The sequence below is a fragment of the Anoplopoma fimbria genome, chromosome 15, assembly GCF_027596085.1.
Source record: "Anoplopoma fimbria isolate UVic2021 breed Golden Eagle Sablefish chromosome 15, Afim_UVic_2022, whole genome shotgun sequence".
Taxonomy (NCBI): Eukaryota; Metazoa; Chordata; class Actinopteri; order Perciformes; family Anoplopomatidae; genus Anoplopoma; species Anoplopoma fimbria.
The window spans coordinates 7,404,751-7,428,883 of record NC_072463.1 but is presented as its reverse complement, the minus strand read 5'-3'; the positions used below and the strand labels follow the sequence as shown (position 1 = coordinate 7,428,883).

The 24,133-nt window shown below is 40.2% G+C and overlaps 1 protein-coding gene across 2 annotated transcripts in view; it reads left to right on the top strand.

Annotated features, from left to right (window-relative positions):
- The first annotated feature begins 1,553 nt into the window (after positions 1-1,553).
- Positions 1,554-24,133, top strand: part of mta1 (metastasis associated 1) — a 42,351-nt gene continuing 19,771 nt past the window's right edge. For both annotated transcript variants that reach the window (XM_054613864.1, XM_054613863.1), the window contains exons 1-3: positions 1,554-1,861; positions 12,596-12,663; positions 16,241-16,334. In XM_054613864.1, the coding sequence (XP_054469839.1) occupies positions 1,834-1,861; positions 12,596-12,663; positions 16,241-16,334 (190 nt within the window). In that variant the 5' untranslated portion in view covers positions 1,554-1,833. The remainder of the gene's footprint in view (positions 1,862-12,595; positions 12,664-16,240; positions 16,335-24,133) is intronic.

The window sequence follows — 24,133 nt, the reverse complement described above, 5'->3', positions numbered from 1 at the left end:
TAGTTTTAAAAATATGAGCTAGAATATGCGTGAATATGAACATTGCTTTAATTATATAAACCTGCATTGTAGTATGCAAATAATTCCCTAACTTGATTCATTCTACCGCACCGTTGCATGTGGACAACATGACATTATTTTCCAGTAAAATGCACAAAATTAACAACAGAGATTGATTTGACCTCATCACTGAACAAATTTAAAGACTATCATCATGAGCAAAAAGCTCAATTTAAGAGTAATGGCACATGTATATCCCACATTTAATTGTAGACAGCCTAAAAGCAAATGGGTCTACTATGAAATACACAATACCATGCCATACGACAGCTCACAAACATTTTGTATTAATTATGAACATTAAAATAAAATATGTCAGCTAATCTTTATCATATATTAACATTGTATATTGTTGCAGTGGTTGGTGGTAGATCTGAGTTTAGTAACCACTCTTGCGTTAATTAAATGTTACTAAGCCTATTCCTCTCAACCCCATGGGGCCCTCTCCCCTGGTGGTTCCTGGACCACTAGACTCCCCTGAGTTTAGGGGATTTGGGATCATATCATTTGGTTCTAAGCTCGGGACAGGGATGCTCAGGTTTTAGATACACCAAGTTACAAATAAGGATTTTATGTTTAATGTATACTTTGTTTTGTACGCCACATCTTCATGTGTTCAACCGTAGTTTCAACTTCACGTTTTGCAACATCTTATTGTTCTGATCTTATAACACTATTTGCTTTAAGTTTTTGTTCTAAATCATGTTAGTAAAGTAAAAACCTTTTACATTCCACTGGGAAAACAAGATTTATTTTTTTTTCACTCCATTTATCATCTAAACTATCAATTACACGAGTAGCCTACTCATCAACTACGCAGGTAACGTTAACTAACTAACTGACGTAACGGGAATGGGATAGCCGTTAGTTTACGACACATCCGTGACGTCACGTGTGGGACTAAGACAAAAAAATGTCATCATTTTGAGCTGGTTGCGGACGGTTGGAAGAGTAAACTAGTAACGACATTACTTATTTATCACAATACTTTTCTCCACAATACTTGAGGAAAAAATAGCGTACTGTCTCGAAAACTGAGATATATGTTCCTACATTTATCATCCAAACCATCAGAGTAGCGTACTAATTAGCTACGCAAGTAACGTGTTCCTAAGTAACGCACGTTACGTGAATAGGGTAGCCGTTGGCGTAAAAATACACCCGTGACGTCACGTGTGGGGATTACGAAAAAAGAAAAAAAACCAGTAGTGGAGCTTCATTTTGAGCTGGTTGCGGACGGTTGGAAGAGTAAACTAGTAACGACATTACTTATTTGTCACAATACTTTTCTCCACAATACTTGAGAGGAAAAAATAGCGAAAACTGAGATATATGTTCATACATTTATCATCCACAGCATCCGAGTAGCGTACTAATTAGCTACGCAAGTAACGTGTTCCTAAGTAACGCACGTTACGTGAATAGGGTAGCCGTTGGCGTAAAATACACTCGTGACGTCACCTGTGGGACTACGAAAAAAAAAAAAAAAACAGTGATGTAGCTTCATTTTGAACAAGCTGGTAGCGGACGGTCTAAACAGTGAATCACTAAATAAATCACTTATTTGTCTCACTACTTTTCTCCACAATACTGCCGCCGAACTTCGGGGTTTTTTTGGGGGGTAAAAATAGCGTACTGTCTCTTTAAGCTGCCTCGGCTGCTCTGTTTCGTATTGATCAATCCTCCATTTTCCAACACACAGCGGCGGCAGTGCGAGAGAGAAGAGCGAGCCACCCCTCTACCTGGAGAGGAAGCCAGGGACCGGGGGCAGCCATGGCAGCGAACATGTACCGGGTTGGAGGTAAGGTGGAGGGGGGTCGACATTTAACAAACCTCCCCGTAATGCTGCGTGGTATTCACAGAGCGTGTGGTCCGTCTTCCCTTCTTTTATTTCCCCTAAAGCTGAAGAGCCTTGTGCTTCACAGATGATGATGGTGGTGAAGAGGAGGGATGGCGATGAAGAGTAGTGCTGCCGGATTCCCTCGTTTCTTTTGTGTTTTGTCTGTAACTTACGATGATCCCAAACAAGTCCTTCTCATACGCCCATGCATCCACAGTAATGCATTGTGTTTGTGTATGTTTAAGGTGGCATGGTGGACGTATTGTAAAAGTTTTTTTTGCGTGCCTTTCAACTATTGCTACTCTTTCATAATAACCAACAATACTAGTAGTCCACACAGGCTGCAGGAACATGGGAGGGTTTGCAGGGAAAGCAGCAAGTAGATGCTTTTATAGAGAAAGTAAAGAGAGAAAACAATTTAAAAAAAGTTTAAGCTTTGATAGGAAAATTGGATTAAAATGTTAGTGCATGCTTAAAAAGATGCATTTCAAAGCTTTAAACAGGGTTATTTCTTTTTTCTTTTTTTTGCATAAGAATATCTAGTTAACACCTCATTTGAATTCCAGTTTCTCCCTTCCCACTCATTTTCTACTTGTGTTGCTCTGATTCATATCCTGTAGGTACTGTATGAAAATAGCCACATAAAAGTTACCGCAGCCATACCATAGTTTTTTTTTTTTTTTGGAGAGAGGGGAGGGGGGGGCGGATGGATATGGGAAAGGACTGAACAGCACAAAAGAAAAGATAGGACCATAATCTGATGCCCTATATACAAAAACACATAAGTCTTGCAGAATTTTGACTCATGGTGACATTTTATTAGACTCAAATTTCACTGTCAAAAAGTGTCCGAACAATCACGTAAAGGTGTGCCATGACAGGCGTACACTGTAGTAGATTGCGTGTGTAACTACTAAGAGGATAGTTCCCTTATCCGTTGGGATCTGGTTGGTCTTTACTTCCATCAAGCATACATTTTCATTCATGTTTTTTTATTGCAGTTCGATGATCTCCATGTTATAGTTGGGTATCCAAACTGTTTTCATCTTTTTAACTGGATGCAAACGTGTGTATCTCAACCGAAAATGGAGGTAAAGCCAGAGTGATTACATGCAGAAAATATATTTACATGCGACCACTGACAATTATCTAGTGAATCAGGAATGCTCTGTCTTTCCTTGGCATGGTACCCAAATCAAAAATAGCTTGTGGAGAACGTCATAGCCCTCCTATTTAGTCAAATGAAACAAGGCCTACCTGAATGAGAGCAGGATTATCTCCAGAGCAAGGCAGACATTTAACACTTCATCAGCCAAATGTTGCTGAATGTAGTACATCTCCTCACTCTGTCTTACACTGAGATGATAACCAGATGAACATTTATATTTTTAATGTAGAAAACTCATTTGCTTGCAAAACGGTAAAAAATAATTGTAATCGACACCATTCTCTTGGCTGTCTGCCTACTTTGTAGCTTTTAGGTGGTGTATTTTGGCCCTGAACATTAGCACTCTGTAGTTTAAAGTGAAATGAAGTAACTATTTATTTTAATACCTTATCAACCTATGTCCAAGAAGTCCTGTCTGTCCAAAATCCTAGAATCACAAGTCAGCTAACTAGCTTTTGTGACCTCCTGGAAGCAGCAGTCAGGTTTTTAGATCTGGTCAGAGCAAAATAACTCCTGCAACTGTTGTTGTGGAAGACATTATTAACTCACTTGATTAAAAAGCAACACTGTGCTGAACTCTTTGTTGATCTATCCAAGGTTTTTTTTTAGAGTGTTGATCAAAAGTTGAAACTGTTGTTTTTCATGGTTTCAAATCAAGTCCCCAAGTGGTTGATGGAGGTATCCCGCAAGGATTGATATTATGCCCACTGCTATTTACTGTGTACACGCATAATAATAATTTTGTAACTCAGCATTGCAATGCACATAACTGCTTTAATGAGCTGCAACACAGCTTGCGCTTAGAGACAATCATTCCTCCGAGATCCTTTAAAGTGTTACCAGCTCATATTTCTAATACTTTTTTAATTAGTGTGTTTGTATGTGATGGTGGTTTTGAATGAATGCATTTTCTTGTATAGGTAATTTGTTCTGAGGTCTCACTTGAAAAATAGATCTTGTTCTCAATTATATCTCCTGAATGAATTAAGATTAACTAACTGATACCATATACTAAGTTGTTCTTTTAGATCACATTAACCTACCAGTTAAGTCCGGCCTTGGTAGTCAAAATCCAAACATTATAAATATGCCTAATTGTGTAATAACCCAAACTAATCTGAAACCACAAAGCATTATATCACATCACTGAATAAACATACCATTAAATTATTTTTGCACACTCACAATAATAATATAGATCAAAAACAAGCAGGGTCTAATAATTGACTTGAGGTTCTCCTGAGCCTAATTCAACTCAACATCATAACAAAGCAGAACCCTTGGAAAGATGGCCGCCACTTTGTAAGACAATGCAGGATCATCTTGGAAAAGCAATGACTTCCCTTGTGATTGAACCGTGAACAAAAGCTGGCTCCGTAGGCCCGATGTCTTTGTTTTCATCGTGCAGGCCACACGCCACTCTTCCTGCTCTCCTAGTGCTTTCCCGCGATATGCAGGAAAGTGTTGGTGACTAAGTATAGGCTGTATTATAACTCTTCTCATCTAAACGGTCCAAAGGGAAGAGAGGCTGCACCAGAGATATTGTGCACTGGCCACAGACGTTTAAAAAGTCTTAACCTCCAAGCAAGAGACACAAAGACTGGCTGAAAACTTGTTCACACAAAAATGATTCTCTCATGGGACTATGAGACAAGTTTTTTCAAGTCTGTTAAAACACTCGTAAGGTGCCCGTATGAACACTAAAACAGGTTTTGCTTGCATGAATCAGTCCTCCTGTTCATACTGGCCATTAAAATATACTTTAAAGTACCTCCAATGTCCTCATTCTGTGCAAAAATATACACCTAATTTTATCTGAAGCTATAGTCATAGGGCTTAAGCAGTCTTTATGTTTCGTCATGACGATCACAACGTAAATAGTGGCCATATTTGATTGGCCAATGCAGTGTGTGCTGGATGACGTGATGCGTTGTGACAAAAGTTGAGCCAGGTTCAACTTTTTTGCCGGACAACCATGTGTTTTTTTTTTTTTGCTGTAGCCCCGAACGTTGGCAACTCTGCTGCATTGCCGTACTGCTCCTATACAAGTGACTGAGGGAGCTGCCTTTTTTCACACAGAGCTTATGTCTTTTTTTTGACCGCAACCTTAGTTAGAAGAATCAAGAGGGTACCTTCCACAGTTGCAGACACACCTCGGTGTTTCCTCAAACAGTGTTTCTGTGCTGAGCTTCAGTGGCGGGACACAAAGAGGGGAATTTTGTACTAAAAAGACAAACTTTAGATGAAGCACACTTGATTTGTACAGTAGGACTGCAAAAGCCTGATGTTAGCTTCGGTTTAAACTTCTCATGTATTTTTGCAAAGGACAAGGACTGTAGATTAAGAGGGAATCTTGGTAGCCGGTATAAACGGGAGGAATTATCACAGCAGGCAAAAGCCTGTTTCAATTTTTATATGAGCACCTGGCTATTGTTTTTAAGAAAGCCCTGACAATTTGTGAAGCTATCCTTTTGAATAAATACTTTTAACTTCATCTGTTTGAGTGTGACAACTCTTGTACAGAATGTGCTAAATGTGTTGTCGTGTTTACTAACTTAAAAAAGTGACAAACTTTGTTGTCCGTGCTCACTTTTCTTTTGGCTGTTGGCCCGTGAGGATTTTCTCCGCGCTGCCAGTTATGATTCAGATTCAGACCCAGCTTAAAGGTGTTGTAATATTTACTAATATATAAACTGACTAACTCACAAACTTTGACGGTGCCCACACTTTGCTTGGCTGGTGGCTGGTGTTAATTTCCCACGCTGGCAGTTGCCTCTCTCTCTCAGGTCTGGTGGGTGTACTCGCAGAGTTAAGTTTTTCAGACTTGCTCGCCGACCATAGTGCCAAATTCTGGATGATCAGTCAGCCAGATGCATGACAAGTGTCCCCCATCGTCACATTGCTTTAGAGGCCAAACTGCACTTGCATCCATCACAATTAACTTTATTTGCTGCAGACTATCCGGCCCTGTGGCGTCTTTGCAGCACCACAGATATTTAGATTACAAAAAGTTGTCTTTTCTGCCCTAAAATAGTTGTTTGAGGGAGAAGTTTTGTTTAAAACCTAAACAAATTTGCTGAACAATCACATTTGAATTAGAACAAGAAGGACTGGTGGCTGTGGCACAAGTGCAAGACAGATGCATGATGGGAGTGAAGTCGCAGCCACTATCTATGAGATCAAAAACCACTCCCTGCTTAAAAATAGCTTAATAGATTAACTCTGACGTTTATGATAAAGGCACATTTTATGTTTAGCATGAAATGGTGTTTAATGTAAATTATATCCAAGGTCAGCACAGAGTTTCAGAGCATTAAGTGAAAGACATTTATCTATTATCTGAAAGCAGACGTTCACCTTCTTCAGCCAGGAATGACAAGTGGAAGTAAGATAGATAGATGGGTTGACCGGTCCACTTAGAGTGACATCAAAGTGTGAAAAACGAGGTGTGAGGTTGATTCAGAAACTACCTGCCATCATCAGAAACCTCCATCCGTACTACGACGGTCTGATCCGTAATCCCTTCCACGGTTACTGCTCACGACGACGGACACGCCTCTCTCGCTCTCTCTCTCTGTGTGTGTGTGTGTGTGCGCTGGGTGTGTGTGCGCTGGGTGTGGGGGTATGTGCACATGGACAAGCGTGGGTGGACGTTCACATTCTCCGCTTCCTGCTTCTCCATCTTCCCTTTCTCGCTCTCTCCCAGCCCTTTTTCATTACTGTCAGTGTACTGTATGTAGACACATCAACTGGATTTTCTCTGGAGGTTCAATACTTTTGAATACCAAATGAAGTGCGCATTGAATTTTAAAAACTACCACGCACATACACTTCGTATTAGATGCTTGATGTTGTACTTTTTCCTTTGACTAATCTGAGTTGTGTAGTTTAATCATATTTTTTCGGCAAAGTTCCTTTGCAGCTGATTGTATCGAGATGACTTTAAAAGTGATGCGTCTGAAGCATCATTTTTGTAAAGGTTTTCCGACAAGTGTCACTAAACAAAGGCATCCCCAAAAAGTTTTTTGTATAAGTAAAAAAAAATCAACTATGAAATTGGCACCTGTATAGAAAAATGTCAGACCATGCTGCACCTTTCTAGTACTTTGTGAGTCGGTCCGACTCTGCTAGCGATGCCTCCAGTTTGTATCCGTGCCTGCTTGAACTGGTGAACTACTATTAGGTTTTTACTGTTTGCTTCCTGTATGTTGCCTAGCAGCAAGGGCGGGGAGTATTGCTTGAATGGTTCTCAAAATCAGGTGATCACCAAATGTTGGGAGGTAGTGTGGTTGATGCTGTAGCAGATCTTCTTCTCTAGGATGAATAAGGTATAATACACTAAAGCACTGGTACCCGACCTTTTTGGCTTTTAACCTTTTATAACCAAACAATGCCTACTCACACATCCGTCATCACAGATTGCATATGTCTACAGTTAAACAAAGAGGGACGCTCACTTTTAAAACAGGTTCAATTTAACAGTTTTCCCGAAGAGATAAAATGAAACCTTACAGGCTTCCTGTCATTTGCACTTTTTAGATTTAGAAGTGTTGGCATAGACGGGACAGTATAATTCTTCTTCCATTCAGACATTCAGATGCCAAAGCACACAAAGACGTTTTTACTGCCTTCACCGTCTTGTCATGCATTTCGCACATGTGGTACTTTTGTTTTCTCAAGTAGGCACAGGTGACTTACTGCAATTATGCTGATCAGGTTTTTGGAAAGCACCCTCTATAACGTCCCAAATTAACAAGTCAGATAACAGAGGAACAACTGAATGATATAGAAACTTGATCCGTTTTACGAACAAGATGTAAGTGCGTAGTTTGGATGTGGATCCATAAGTAGGGTGCCAGTGCGCGCTGTGCCAAAGTCTCTTTTATGTGTGTATGGTCGTAGGTTTTTCCAATTAGTCCTCCACCATAATGTAAATTCATTTTTTATGCCCATCGTCTCAGGATTTGCTTCTAATTTATCTGTTACTAACTAATTCGCCCGCTCCACATTTCTGCTCGGCTTTTTGTTCTTCTTCCGGTCCATCTCTTTCTTTCTCTCTGACTCCATCAGTTATGTTTCCCCTCTCTCATCGCCGCGTCTGTCTGACTGACTGTCTGTCTCTCTCTCTTTGGCCTGGTTTGAATCAGCCCAGCAGACTCTCTCTTTTGGGGCTCGGTAACATGCCTTGATTGGCTCGGGCAAAATTCGACTGCACTGTGACGTCACGGGCGCCGGAGCTCACGGATTGGCTGTGGACCGGGAGCGGGGGATGGAGAGTGGGTAGTGGTTGGGGGGGGTTATACGCGGATCGAGGCGGCAGGAGGGCTGATGGGAAAATGGAGAGACTGAGTGACGCTGCTCGGTGCCTACAGGCTGGCTCTCTCTCTCTCTCTCTCTCTCTCTCTCTCTCTCTCTCTCTCTCTCTCTCTCTCTCTCTCTCTCTCTCTCTCTCTGTTGCTCTCTCTGTTGCTCTCATTTTGAGTTCCTCTCCACCAGGCTTCAGCTCCTCACATGGTGGAAACTCCAACACTCAAACGGCCCACTCTTGACTGTCACTTCACCGCGTTTTGTTTTTTTTCATGCCGTAGGCAGCAAAGGAGGGGAACACGGGCTTGAACTTAAAAGTGATTCCATCCTCGGTAACTTATGTACGAGCCAAGAAAAAGGAAGGCGGCGAGCTGCACCCATGACCCACCTTCACAGTGACGCCAAATCCACCGGGAGACATGCGGCCGGCACATTAATAAAAAAAAAAAAAAAAAAGAACTGTGTGGCGGGGAATCGCACCCAACCCCACACCAAACACTGAATGTTTGACATGTGGTTCTGCTTCAGTATGAAATGGTCATGACGCATTTTGGTTCTGGATTAATTGGTCCCTCAGAGCTGGCCAACACTGAAGGCCGCAAAGAAGGAAAAAAAAATTCAACATTTTCTCTCTGCCGTTTTACATGAGACCTGTTTTGAGCTGTAACTACTTTTTGATCAGAGCTCTTTTTTTTTTTTTTTTTTTTAAAACATTGACAGTTTTTATTTACCTTTCATGTGACCGGGATATGTTTTCTCTCTTAGCTGGCATGCTTCAATTATTAACAGTGTGTCCAGTTACAACACCTACATTGACATTAGTGCTGAAACCATGAGGCGATTAATCCACTAGTTGATTGACAGAGAATTAACTGTCATTCAAGGAGTTCATCAAGCTAAAATGTTATAATTACTGGTTACAGCTTCTAAAATGTGATGATTAGTTGCTTTTTTGTTTTTGAACCTTTTGTTAAATTCAAGTTGTTCAAAAATAATCTCCAAGAACTTTCTTCCCTTTTTTCTCATTTTATACACAAAACAAAATTTGTAGTCAAAATACATATACAAGTGAGCAGTATAGTGTCCCGTTCACTGTTAGCAAGTGGGAATTCATGTTCTCTACATGATGTTGTCTCAATTATTACTTTTATTCTTTAATCTGTGAATGGGAAGAAAATAGTGCTAAATGTGACGTCTACAAATTGCAATTTTTGTTGCAAAAATAACAAAACTGAAAGATATGAGAAAAAGCAGCCAAACCTCACATTTGAAAAGCAAGAAGCACGCTGTATTTGGCATTTTTTCTTGGAAAACAAACACTTGATCATCAACGGTTAATTTTCTTGTGAGAGACTCATCAATTTATCAACGACTTGTTTAAACTCTAATCAGGTTTGTGGCCCCAGGGCACCGCGGCTGTGGTTCCTCACTATTTGGAGTCTCACTCACTTCTCCAAATCCTCAGTTTCACAGCCGGTTTGATGATCATCACAACCAGTCAGAAGCCAGTTTCTGTGACCTCTGACCTCCGAGCCGGCTGCATCTCCCCTGTGTGTTAGAAAAACAAGCAAGTCCCGTATCCTGTCTTCATTTCTGTGTCTCGGCGCCGCTCGATTTCAACTTGGCCTGTTTGATATTCAGCAGCGGGACAAAGATGTCACCGCGGCAGTGGAGTCTAGTAACAAGCTGTTTTCAGGGTGAAGAGTAGACGAGCGCGATGTGACGAGCGCTCCCCGTCTCGTAGCAATGTCGAGTAGTCAGTGAGTATGCGGTTGCCAGGAGAAGCTGTTATTGAAATTACACTCTACATGCTTTCTGAACTACTGCTGCTGCTTTGAGTTAACCCTCGAGAGGAAGTGTTACGCTCCTATATCTGTATACAAAGGATCGTTGAAAGAAGTATTTTATTGAATTAACTTCATACTGTCCTTACCTGCCGTCTGCTTTAATCAGAGCTACATTATATTTGCAATTGGTGTGAATCTGTTTTGTTCAGTCATGTGAGTGTGGGTGGAGAGAAGAATACCAATAGGGAGAGTGGAGCAAAAGGTCTACCAGTTGAAAGGTGTGACCCTCACTCAGAATCAGTGGCTGCGTTGCATTGTAGTCTGTTAGAGATACATGTGGGTGGAGAGATCGGTACATCCGCCTCTTCTGTCTCCGAGATACTAAATTTTAAATAGTTTGAAAGGTAAACTTGGGTGCAAAATGTTGAGATCAGCCAACTTAATGTTTAATAATCATAGTTCAGTTGTGACAATTATTCTTAAGTCTTTAAATTGTGAGGAAGTGATAACAAAAATGCCCGAAGTGATGTCTTCAAATTGCTTGTTTTGTCTGACTAACAGTTAAAAAATCTGAGCTGCAGTCAAGGAAAACTCTTGGAACGAATCTGGGCAATATTGCAATTGAGTCAAGACCAAGTAGGGATGCGAAGGGAAGTTAGATTCCTGTAAAGAGGCGGCTGTGGCTCAGTAGGTAGAGCGGGTCGTCCTTTTAACCACAAGGTTTGATCCCCGGCTCTAAATGTCTGTATGTGTGCTTGAGGGGAAGGCACTGATCCCAAAGTTAACCACACTTCACACGGCTCCTAAACCTCTTAAGATGGGTGAGATGCAAATGTAAATTTCATGAGTTAAAGTTAACGGTTTAATCACCATGAACATTTTCCACCTTGAATATTCACGTTATTCTGCAAACCAAACAAAATTCTGTGCCAACTCAGGTTTCTTAATACTGAGATTGATCAGCAGAATATTAACCATTTTGATAATGGATTCATTGTCAGTTTATCAAGGAGGAAGCTAACCAATCTCTTGGTCCAATTTCTTTAATGTGAGGATTTGTAGTTTTTCTCTCTTTTACTTTTTTATAAACTGAACTTTTTGGGGCTTTGCACTGTTGCGTCAACAAAACAAGAAGATGTCACCTTGGGCTCTGGGAAATGATACCTTTTATTTCCACTATTTTCTGACATTTCACAGTCAAAACTATTAGCCCATTTACACAAGAAACTGTACTTGAGATTGATACTAGACTTGAGTACAGCAGCCAAGGTTGTTCACAAGAAAATCAAGCAAATTCTTACATTTTAGAAGCTGAAAACCGAGAATCTGTAATATATGTTTGATGTATGTCTGTTCACTGTATTCCTACTCAACCAAAGTACAAGTCTATACTTTGGTTGAGTATAGAAAAATGTAGTGTCCACAATACAACATACATTATATATACATTTGTTTAAACATCGTTCAGGTGTTTGTAGGTGATTTGTTTCCTCCAGCTAAGTCGATGCAAGATGGACTTGGATATCAGTGCAAACATGATGAGTGCACGCCTAAGTCAGTTAGTTTTAGACACAGGAGGTGCAGCAAATAAAAGCAGGAGTTGGCTGTGAATCTCGGTTATTCTGGTGGAATTTTCAGGGGCGATCTCTGGCCTAGGCGGTCAAAAAGACCGGGGGGCCCTGAGGGAGGGGTGGGGGTTGGGAGTGTGGGGGGATGGGCGGGTGAGGTTCAGGGTGAAGGGAGGAGAGCTCCAGCTCCAGGCGGCCAACCAAGTGTGGGGTATAATCTGACAGCACTCAGCCAAGACACATGCAGGGCTAAGACCAGGCACCCTACCAAGAACTGGGGCCTGTGGGGACATCCTGGTGAGAGCTAAGCCTCCAATGGGCCTGGAGCGCTGCCAGGAGCCACTCACACACAAACAAACACACACACGCACACGCACACACACACACACACACACACACACGAATGCATTGTAAAGTCACACATGCGTGGTAAACGTTTGTGCATTCTCTCGTACGAACCCACACGAGTGCAGACACACCGCGCATGCAAACGGCGGTAATAAGGCAAATAAAGCACGAGGAAATGGAAGCTTTCCATTCAGACTGCAGCCAGATTTATTGTGTGTTGGTTGCGTCAACGTCTCACTCTGTCAGACCTCCCAACTACGACTGGATCTCCTGTGTATGAAATAAACCCAATTGAGTTAAACACAACATTTGGTGGATTGTCTGTGTTGCACTTTTCCCGTTGACTTATTAAGCTGTCAAAGTTTGGTCCAACTGGAAGTCACCCTGAGCGTTTGGATGACCTCGAAATGCTGACTGACGTTTCTCTTTGCTCTTTTTTTTTTTTCTTATTCTTTCCCCCCCCCCTCCTCCCCTCCTCCTCCTCCTCCTCCTCCTCCTTCGTGCTGTTCCTCTGCAGATTATGTTTATTTCGAGAACTCGTCCAGTAACCCACTGCTGATCAGGAGGATAGAGGAGTTGAACAAGGTGAGTGTGCTTGAATGCAGCACAGATCTGAAGGCTGTGCGTTACGTCTCTGGCTTCACCTCACGAAACCTCACCTCTTCCAACTGATTTGTGAGAATGATCGGATACAATCAGTTTTATTATACATCATATTTCTTTTAAAATGCATTTACATGTTCTTGACTGCATCCCTAAAGCATAACAAAACAACATTTGACTTGTAGTGTAAAATAAAACATTTTTTATTTTCTGTAGAAGACCCTTTGAGTTATCATAAAGCTGAATTTTTGGTATTTTGTGATAATTTGATTCTTTATAATATACATGTCGGACTTAAATAAAAAGGTATATATTTTTATAAGGGCGTAAGAGAAAATATGAATACTTAAATTAAATTAGTTGTTTTATCTATGTGATGAGGCTCCGGATCAGTGTATTTAGGTATTTATTTAAGGTATTTTAATGAAACAGTATTGTTTAATATACTGTAATTCAGATTTGTGAATGTTCAAAAGGTTTTAAGATTTAGGCCAGTATAGACCTGAATTTATTAGCTAATCAATTCTTAATAAGTGATTATTTTAAGCAAAAATATCAATCCTGTGTTTCACCTTTTAAAATGTGAGAATTAGCTGATTAGCTGATTTTATAGACCAAATTATTTAGTTATTAATGAAGAAAATGTTCGGCGCATTAATCAATAATAAAAAAAGCTTTACCGATTGTTAACTTTCAGTAAAATGGAAAATTTGGTCACATGAAAATCAAGATCATTATGAGCTTAAGAAATAGTTATTTAACTGCTTGTTTTTTAAATCTTACACCAACATTTTGTGAGATAGTCATCCAGCCAGTTGATAAGCTGATGACATAATAGATTGCAATAATAGCTATTATTGTGGACAGTAGAATTGCCATATATATATATACGTGTATATTTTGCACTGAAAGCGGTAACAACAGCATAGATATGTCATCACTAATATGATGATAATCTTGCTCTGGATGCTGTCTGGTAAATCCCAGGCTGCCATCTCGTTCATTGTTCAGTCAGAGGAGCAGAAAAAGAGGCCCGTCTCTGAGGACTAGTTACAGGTGCCCGCTGTCTGTCCCCTGTCTCCGCCCTGCGCCGGATAATATGGAGGCTGTTTAATGTGATTGACGCAGAGCTCAGAGTGAGCCCTCTATTCTGCCTGTCACTGTCAGTCTCTCTGCTCCTCTGGGATCTCTGAGTTTCTCTTCCATAAGGTTTGAGCTGCACGTTTAGAAAGTGTAGAACAGTGCAGAGGAAAGTCCTGACAACTGCCAGCTGCTCAAAACTATGGAAAACAATGAACTGAGTGAACTGAGAGCCTTTATACAAAACGACAATAGGCGTATGTGTAAAACAGCAAATCAATGTCTTTTACTTAGTGCAACAAATTCAATACTTTTTATAAATGGAAATAAGCACACATTTATTTAATTTAACGGTTAAATCATCCAGGTCTGCAACTAATTATTCTGTCATAGTTAAATAATTACATTGCTTAATATTTCCTTCGTTACTCTTTTGATCCATAAAATGGAAGGAAAAAAGTTTTAACAATTAATTGGTTATAAAAATAGTTTCTGTTTTTCTGTCTGTTTTTCATTTCACAAATCATTTAATAAAAAGTCTGCAGGAAATGCTTGTCATTAACATTAACTGCCTAAAATACCAGAAAGGCCTTTTACCTTATTCTTTGTTTCTACAGGCCTTAACACACCAGGGGCCTTTTTTTTGGTGATTCATTTTCACATTAATAAATCATTCCAAACTGTGGTTTTTGACATGAAAACTTTCACACGTAATGTAAATATTACACAGCAAAACAGGGAAATGTTTTTTGGAACACGTCGTTTTTTTCTGGAATTTTGCACCGCAAATGTATCTATGTCTTATTTTGTCTTACTTGCTTCCTTTTTGGCCAGGTTGTCAATGTAAATGACAAATGGTTCTCAGTTGATTTATCTGGTTAAATAAAGGTAAATAATAATAACAATAATTATAAATAAAGGCATCAACCAATCAGGATGTGCAAAACACATTTCAAACTTGATAATGGCAGCAAACACCAGATTCACTGCTTTAGTTCCTCCTTTCACAATAAAGGCCCGAGACAAATCATATCACAGCTGTGTTTTTTGCATTATCGGGTCCTGTACTCGTCACACCCCCGGTTCCTGCCTGCATCTCCCTTTGCTCTCGTCGGTTCCTCCCCTTTCGTCTTCTGTTATGTTCTGCTTTAATTGGCAGGAGGTTTACAGTTTGAACTTGCTTGCACGTATAAATATTCATGATGATATTATGGTAATACTAAATGGGAATCATATTCTTAATTTAGCTTTATTTTGTCAGACTGCTTTGTGATTTTACTGGAATGTCAGAGTATCACCAAAAATACATTAATTTACTTAATCAAAGCAGCCGAGATACTGTAGTGCTTTAAAACGATTAACATTTTTATACAGGTTTGCATTTTGCTGTTTAGCTGCCACATGATGCATTTTATGATCTTAAATATGCTTTTTTATTCTACACCTTTTATTCATGTCAAACTGCTGGCTAAAAATCTGTTAACCTTAGTCAGCTATTTTGTTTATAATATATCCATTATGGTTTTCTTCATTTGGGCTGTAGTCGCAGTAAGGTTTCGCAGTTTTAACTTTCCTAATACAGTCATAATATTTATTAATTTGACTTGTACAGATTATCTGGACTTTTATAAAAATCTCAATGTGACTCTCAGCAAAATCTAAACTAAAACATATTTCTGTATTTCATTAAAAACATCCTTCATTAATAAAGAAGTTAAGTTTGCTATCAGAAAAAATTAAAATGAGGATATTATGTTTTTGCTCGTTTCCGCACCATTTGTCAAAAATAGAAATGTGGGAAATTGGATTATAATTATTCGCTGATTGGAAATGTAGAAAGTCTGCAGTGCTGCAGAAATATAACATGTTGGCTGTGTTCTCTAATTCTCCATCTCTTCATCCATCTTCCTCGCTCATTACATTTCACTGAGAGAGATCCTTATCCGATATGCTCGACCTATAACTAGATACAAATATGATAACACTTTAAAGAATCACAGTTAATCAATATTTCCTTTCCTACTCTATTATTCAATTTGTCTTTTATTCTTATGTAGTAAAAAAAAAGCTACAAATAATCTTCCTAATGAGCCTTATTGCTATTATTATTACAAAAAAAACGATTATTTTACCCAGTTCTTGTTTGATAATACATCATCATGCAGCTCCTAATTTAAAAACATGTCTTATCAACACATGAAGGTAGCGCTACTAGATAGAAATGAATGCGAGTGCTGCACAGACAGCCTCCGAACACACCACACTGTCCTGATAACTGCAACACTCACTGTGATTTTTGGAGAATTGCTGTTGTCTCACACTGTGTTTTCAGCCATAGTTAAGAACTAGCCTCATCTATGGTTTTTTTTTTCATCTCTGTGTGTGTGTGTGTGTGTGTGTGTGTGTGTATGTGTGTGTGGGTGCTCTGTGTGCGGCACCACTTGTTGCCGTGGTAACGTCGATTGTCTCTGGTTTGCAGACAGCCAATGGGAACGTGGAGGCCAAAGTGGTGTGTTTTTACCGGCGCAGGGACATCTCCGGCACACTCATCGCCCTGGCAGACAAACACGCAAGTGAGTGACCGACCGTAACCCGGCCAGCAAAACACGCAGGACGGGATTCAAAACGCCTCTTTTTGGGCTGCGCTCTTCAGTTATTTTCCACTGCAAAGTTATAGAGCCCCTCAGTCAAATTGAACAAGATTAACCTGAACTGGAAAATCCAACTCTTATTTGTTATTTGGTAGGACTGTACGATCTGTTTGCACATCAGGGGGGGATACAAAATTGAGTTTTTGTGCACGGTTGGCGAGCTGAAAGAAACAGTCCAGACTGCAGCAGCCCCTCCTCTGACAGGCCTGATTGCAGACGGCATTCGATCTGTTGGGAGTATCAATATGACGACACCTGTGTGTGTGTGTGTGCGTGTGTGTGTGTGTGTGTGTGTGTGTGTGTGTGTGTCTATGCATATGTGCTCTTAAGCGTGGGTGTGTAGCGCGTGCTTGAATGTGGTGCCGTTCTACAAAGCTCGGAGCACATACTGCAGTATCTGGAGCAGCTGGCAGACTTGGACTGGGCTCCTCTACCTCAAGCAGCCTTTTAATGTTACGAGTACCAGGATGTTTTTGTCAGAGCGAGACATGATTGATATACGAGATAAACAATGAACGGGGAAGAGAGAGAGAGAGGGGGAATACAGAAGGACTGGATGGTGAGTTTAAGATGGTTAGTGGTAGAAGTCACGGGTAACAAAAGTGAATCCCTTAAAGGCCAGAGCCGTTCTTGAACGTCCAGGTCGCCTCCCCAGTGGTCAGTGGGAAATGATGCCTTCAAGGCACTGCTCGAGAGGGCCTCAATTCAAAGAGTGAAGAAGCAGAAAGGGGTGCAGCAGGATTTATCACCACCTTTGGATGTGTGTATATATATCCGATCCTCCCTAACCGTTCGGCACGCACGTGAACCACAGATTAAATACATAATATTAACCATTTAGTTTGAAATACAGTTTTACTGCCCTATCGTTTTGAAGGAGCGAAGGTAACGTAGCAGCACGGGAGCTAACAGCTAACACACGGAGGTCCCATTTGGTGCCTTCATGCTAGATGCCTAGAACTAAGTAAAAAGATAACATTTACAAATGTTGATGGTTTAGCTTGACTTCAGAGCGGTTGAAATGATGTTTCTGGACAGTGGTAAAAAAATAATCTGTATCAGCCGGTATGGCTCATCAACGATCGGCAATTCAATCAATCAATCAATGAAGTTTAATTTATATACCAACATTAAATGGATCGAATGCAATTTAAAGTGCTTTACAAATGATTGACAAAACAAGAACAAGGTTGAAATTGGTTTCAGCTGCACACAAAAAGATGAGGGCATCTCCAAAAGAAGATTTGGTCCTTATTTGTTTCTGCCGAGCTGCTCTGTGACTCGAAACCGTGATCTGATCCAAACCATAACTTTGTGATCCTACAACTGTCATCTGAAACAAAAACCTGACTGGGCCTCATCTGTTCTCTTGGGTTACTGGTTTTACATGTTCAATATGATCTTAGTGGGAAATCCCACAACCAACCACCCACATCGTGGCAGGTTTTGGCTGTAAATGCTAAATTAGTCATCTTCTCATCCACATTTAGAAAAAAACAACATTAGATGATCTTGAAATGCAAGAGAGGAGAAAGAGGAGAGCCAAGATGATTCTTGAGTGAATCCTGTTATCTTTCCAGTCTCATGTGTGCACATATAGACTATAAATCATGAATGATAGTGTATTTTTAAAGTGTGTAGGATCTGTGCTGATCGTATGGTATGATCAGTTGTGGAAAGTAATTAAGTACATTAATTAATCAATTAATGTACATAAGTACAATTTGATTACATACTCACCTACATTAAGTTAAGTAAGATTTTACATGCATTACTTTTACTTGTAACTTGTTTTTGTCCATTTTTGTATTATTACTTTCTCCCTCTCTTTCCACTCTCCCTGTTTTCACTTTCATCATCAGTGGAGACTGAGTCTCAACCTCTCGTCTTCTCTCCCTTCCCATCAGAATCCTCCCCTCTCTCCTCATTTTGCTTTTAAAAATAATAATGAAGCTGCTACTTACACAACATCACGCGCTGTACACCTCTGCGTACACTCATATGGTGTTTAATTAAATTATTTATCATTATCATAATTGATTTATAAGACTTTTTGAAGCAGGTATGGAATAGACAGCAGTCTGACATCTCCTAAAATTTTATTTTGCAGACTTGCTAACACCAAAATCATGCATTTAACTTGCATAAAGGCCAGGTTATGTATGACATTAAGCGTTTCATATATATAGAATAATGGCAAATGTGTTATTAGTGACCGAGCGAAAACGGGTGTCCTCATAGCGAAGGACGAGACGCGCTGAATCATACAAATGAGGATAACGGCGCTCATTTTGGGGAGGTCTGTGGTGTTTACGGTGCAGCAGAAAGTTATTCAAACAAAAAGACACAGTATAGTTGGGTAGAGAAGTTTAAACCCTGCATTGCTTATCGATGACTTAATTTTAATAGGCCACATGATTCACTTTGATTCTTTTGAATTCTGCGCAATGCACTAAAATCCTGCTTTCGCATCAAGTACACCCGTTCTGAATTAAAACTTACATTAAACATACCCACAAACTTCAAAGTAAACAAAAATGGATCAGGCTAATCAAATCAAAGTTTACAAAAAAAAAGCAGTTGGTTCATTTAAGCATTGTTTGATTTAACTCACTCCACCATTCATGCCAGTTGTGCTGTCACACTACCAGTAGAAACGCTGCCGTCCTGTAGTCCTGACTAGCTTAACCACCCACTAGACTTTGCCTGGGTGTGGCAGGCTAAATGTCTCTCTCTCTCTGTGTGTGTGTGTGTGTGTGTGTGTGTGTGTGTGTGTGTGTGTGTGTGTGTGTGTGTGTGTGTGTGTGTGTGTGTGTGTGTGTGTGTGTGTGTGTGTGTGTGTGTGTGTGTGTGTGTGTGTGTGTGTGTGTGTGTGTGTGTGTGTGTGTGTGTGTGTGTCAGTCACCCACCCAGTGTCCTGTTTGAATGAGCGCACGTGTGTTTGTGTGACTGCATAAGCTCACGTTTATGTGTGTTAGGCCCGGGGATGGGTGGGTCGACAGCAGGGGGAGGGGGGGAGGAGATGGTTCTGTTGGACCACACAGCATCAGTTTGTCAATGTGTGTGTGTCCCTTTAAGAGAGTCTGTAATCAAGGTTTTTTTTTTTTTTTTTCCTGGCTCAAGCAAGGAGGGTTAAAAGAGGAGAAGTCACGGCTTCACATTGTCGTCATATGACATGCCCGTTAAAATCCGGTCTGCACTTGTCGAAAGGCTCAGTGTCTCTCCACGGTTATAGAACATAGGGATGTTTGATTCGTGTCACTGGGGCGTCTTCAGGGCGGGTGTTGTAGTAGTCTTCTTTATGGATGAAAAATAAACAATATTTACCCGTTTACATAGCCACGAAATATAACGGTGCCGCCTGCTGAAGGGAAACAAAACTAGTTTAAGACCTGATTTAGACCGTCTATGGTCAATTTACTAAATGTGAATCCCTCAATATTAAATGTTCATCAAGTTTCTGTAGTGGTCTCGTAATATTTGTTCCAGAGTGTACTCAATGAGCATGTCACATGATCAGTATGACCACAAGTACTGATATACTCACACACCTTAAACTATTTGATTCTACTGGCAGATATTATTTACACAATAGATAGATATCCTACTGTTTTTGAAGCATTTACATTTTTTATTATAATTGCATTTTAAGTAATACCCTCTCACACATTTTTACAAGACACTTTTGTTAGACAGCCTATCCTCGATGGAAAATATCATTTATTTGTATATTTTACTAATTTATTTACCTAATTTAAATTCGTCCTATTTGATTTTGTCATGTTATCAGATGTTTTGTAATAAACTAATATCGTCATCATTTGAGCGGTGTATCAGCTGGCGATATAAAACTATATTAAAACATCAAACGGCAAAGAAGAGGAGACTAATAATGGCTTCATCTGCTCTCCATGTTCCATTTCATTGGTCGCCTGTTTTATTTTCGGAAAACACTGCCGCCTATTCATTTTGAAAGCGCAATGACTAATGTTGAAATTTCGTCAGTCAGTAGGTGACAGACTTTTGCTTCTTAGCTTTTTTTTTTTGTTTTTAGAGCAACACTTTTTTAGAAAATGGTGCTGATTCTCTATGCAGGAAAAAAAACAAGTCATTATTTTCAGCACTTGAGTGCGTTGACTGCACTTTTTATGCAGGATTTGTAGTTGTTCTCCTGAAGAAAGAAAACAGTGTGTTTGTGTCTTTTCTTGTGGGATGGTGAGCATTCTGGTAACATAAAAAAATAACTTATAATCAATGTTGCTTAACCTGTACCTCTGGTTTAGTTGCACTTTTGGTTAATCACATGCAGATACAAGAAACCCAGCATCAAATTACAATATTGGTCCCACTGATTAGACATAACAGGAGTGGAGTAATGTTTTTATAAGCAGTTCCTCTATGGACCTCTTGGTTTTGGGCTGAGCTCTGCCAGCTGTAGTTCAGTAAAGGGGCTTTCAGACATTTGCAACATGTCAAAAAAAAAAGAAAAGAAAGCATGGCAAGAATGGCTGTGCACCGCATGGGTGTGGGCTGTATCCTGTCTACGTCTCTCTCTCTGTGTGTGTGTGTGTGTGTGTGCGTGTGCGTGCGTTCATGTCTTTCTTTACTGCATGATGGACTTGAGGTCTTAGCTCTGGGCCCTGTCACAGGAATCGCTGAAGGGTTACATTTAATTCAGTTTCCTTATGGATCAGTGGAGAATGGCCATCGTGTGTGTGTATAAGGCTGCGTGTGTGTCTGCTGTGAGTCATTGATCAAATATTTTGCTTGCAGAGATTCTGAGCACTGGGGCACATGGGGCCTCCGACTCTTACATTAGCCCCTCCCCCCTGTGAGCCAAGCGGCCTCCTGAGTGGTCAGCCTCCGTGGCGGATTTGGCATCTTTACCTCCAGGGTCCCTCCCTTCCGACGTTTGAATTTTGCCATGACTCAAAGCTTTTTTTTTTTTTCTATTTTTGAAATGTGGCTCGTCGCTCCTATAAACAATAGACAGCAATGTTGCCAGTGAGCTGACGCACAAAAGTAGAACAAGTGAAGTCAACCTGGTGGTGGGATGAGTGTAGTATATCATAGCTACAAGTTTATTTTTGCTTGGAGTCCAAAGTTGGTCACAAACCTCTGTCACACGTCACATCCCTCTTTGTCTGGATGCTTTTATAACTGTTTTATAAGTTAAATCATCCGCGGGCTGCTATTCTCCACGTCTCTACTCCGGCCTTTAGTAGTCGTTGTACCACTTTAGCTTCACAGCCACTCTGTATTTATCATGAGACGATGAAATGTCTTAATGGAAGTTCGTCCTACAAGTATAGGACGAGCTTCTGATTTGCATCCCCAGCTGCAGAGTTTTATTTATTTTTATTGTTTTTCATTTTTGGTTTATTTGGTAGGGACAGTGCACATTAAGAAAACATTTCTGTAAACGCACCAGAGTTAGCCAAGAGGCTGATTTTTCATCTGTAGTCCCTAGACAGATGTTACAAAGTCAACCTTAAATACAGAATATAGGATTAAAATGACAAAGTTATGCATTTTTGACCCTTTACAAAGCTCGCAGAAACAATAAAAGAAGAGAGAATATTAATATAAGTAGTGACTTCATTCAGGACGCCCTTGTACATGCAACACAGAGGCTCATGAAACAACACATACGAAGCAAATAAATGAGGGACAACTTTCTTAAAAAGAGTCATGGACTAGAGATTATGGAGAAGATTATGCTGCATTGTTAAACACTAAAAACATACATGTCATAAGCACAAAACTGTCCTTATCAGCTGTAATGATTACAAAGTGAAGGGCAACATCCTCGCCTCATGTCGACACAGTTGTGCCTCGTTATGGTCACACATGTCGTTGTTTCAGCTTATTAGTCTTTTTATTTTTGTAAAGATTTTGCAAAAACATAGTTACTTACTTTTTGTCAGAGAAGAAAGGAGGGGAATTATGCAAAAAAAAAACTCCATGGGGCTGCCTTTATTGTTTGCAACCATATAGGTTTTGGTATATTGCTGCTGTTTTAATAACTTTCAAGCTTTCATGTGTTTTCTAAAAGGTTTAAATGCACGGCAGCAACAAGATGACTGATAGAAATTAGGTTTACTTAGGAAATAGGAGAAGACTGTTGAACTTTGTTTACATACATACAATGCCTACCACTTCACCCCAATTACAGACTTTTTGTTTCTTGTTTACATGACATTTAAGACATTTTACACAACAAAAGCAGTTCATGAGACAAGATATTCAGCCTGTGAAAACAGCTGTCTTCTGTCTCTCTGGAGGGAGCGTTGTTATGTCTGGGGGAATTATCCCTTGAGATGTCAACAAAATTGTCTGGCCTTGGGACTTTTGAATTTTGGAAAGTGGAGATGTGGAGTTTGAATGACATTGGTATTATAAATCTCTTAAATACTCCTGTAAGTGCATGAAAACACACCAATTAGTATATGAACATCTAATAATCATAAAGAGAGTTTAATGTTCAGGAGAGGTCATTCAAACAAGACGCATTTATTTAAATTCTAGGCTAGAAATTTGTTTAAGAGTTTAAATTTTCCACATCTGTTTACTCGATAAAAGCCACTTCAATTCGTCACTCTCTTGTTGTTGCCGTATCTTTATGGAGCTCTACCTCTAGGGAATACATGTAGTCAGCTAGACTAGTCTCATTGTCACCGTAATACAACGGACACGAAAAATGATCATCACTTGTTGTACCGTTTTGTTTTCTACTGACTGTGCTGCTCTTGTTCTTACTCTTGTGTGGAATGTGCTGTGAATGTAGAGAAAAAAAAAAGAACTTGTTTAAGGTGGAAATACAAATAAACACACATCCTTGACTGGGCCAACGTGTCGTAGCCTAAAGATCTGAATCAACGATTGGTACTTTAATGGAGTTTATTCTTTATAGGGGCTGCTAATTAAGACGCTGAGAAGAACAAAGTGTTGTTAATGGACAGGGCAGTTATGTAAGGTCAGACAATGCACATTGTATTGTTACATACATACCGTAATGCACCTGTCAAGACCGGGTTAGGACAATATTTGACTTGATGGATCGCTCCGCTTTACTGGAATCTGTTGTTTTCCCTCCGACAGATGATTTTGGAGCAGGAGCATGTAGCTGTCTGCTCCTGTCTGCAGACCTTTCATTACCTCACAACCACACGCTGTATCACAGAGCTGCAGTCAGTTCGTTAAGGTAATAACGGTCCGCTGTGCTCTCCTCGCCCTCAGGCCTGCTCTCTCTCCTCTCCCCCCCCCCCTCGCGGTCTCTCGGCCCCGTAAGGCGACCCATTCATCAATAATTGATAATTGGCCGGGACAGGTGAGATGGAGAGCCAATTTGTAGAGAGCATGGTGTGGGTGCACTGCCAGGAGATTGGCTCTGAGGAGGAGAGGAGAAGGACTGAGGTTGGGGAGTTGAGTTGCTAGTCAAGGACGCTCAGCCGGGGGCCAGTTGGAGGGGCCAGCCAGCTGATGTACTGTGTAAATGTGTGTGTAAATACATGGATTTGTGCATACAGATGAAGAGCCTCAGTTTGGATTAAGAAAAAGTCAACAACTAGGATAATAAAGGGAAAACTCTCATAAAGAGCTGCAAAGAAGGACTCGAACAGACTTTACATTTTGTACAAACACAGTAGACAGAAGTAACAATATTAACATTTTCTTCCAAAGGAACAGTTCCTCCTCATTTTGTATTGCGCCAAAATCTA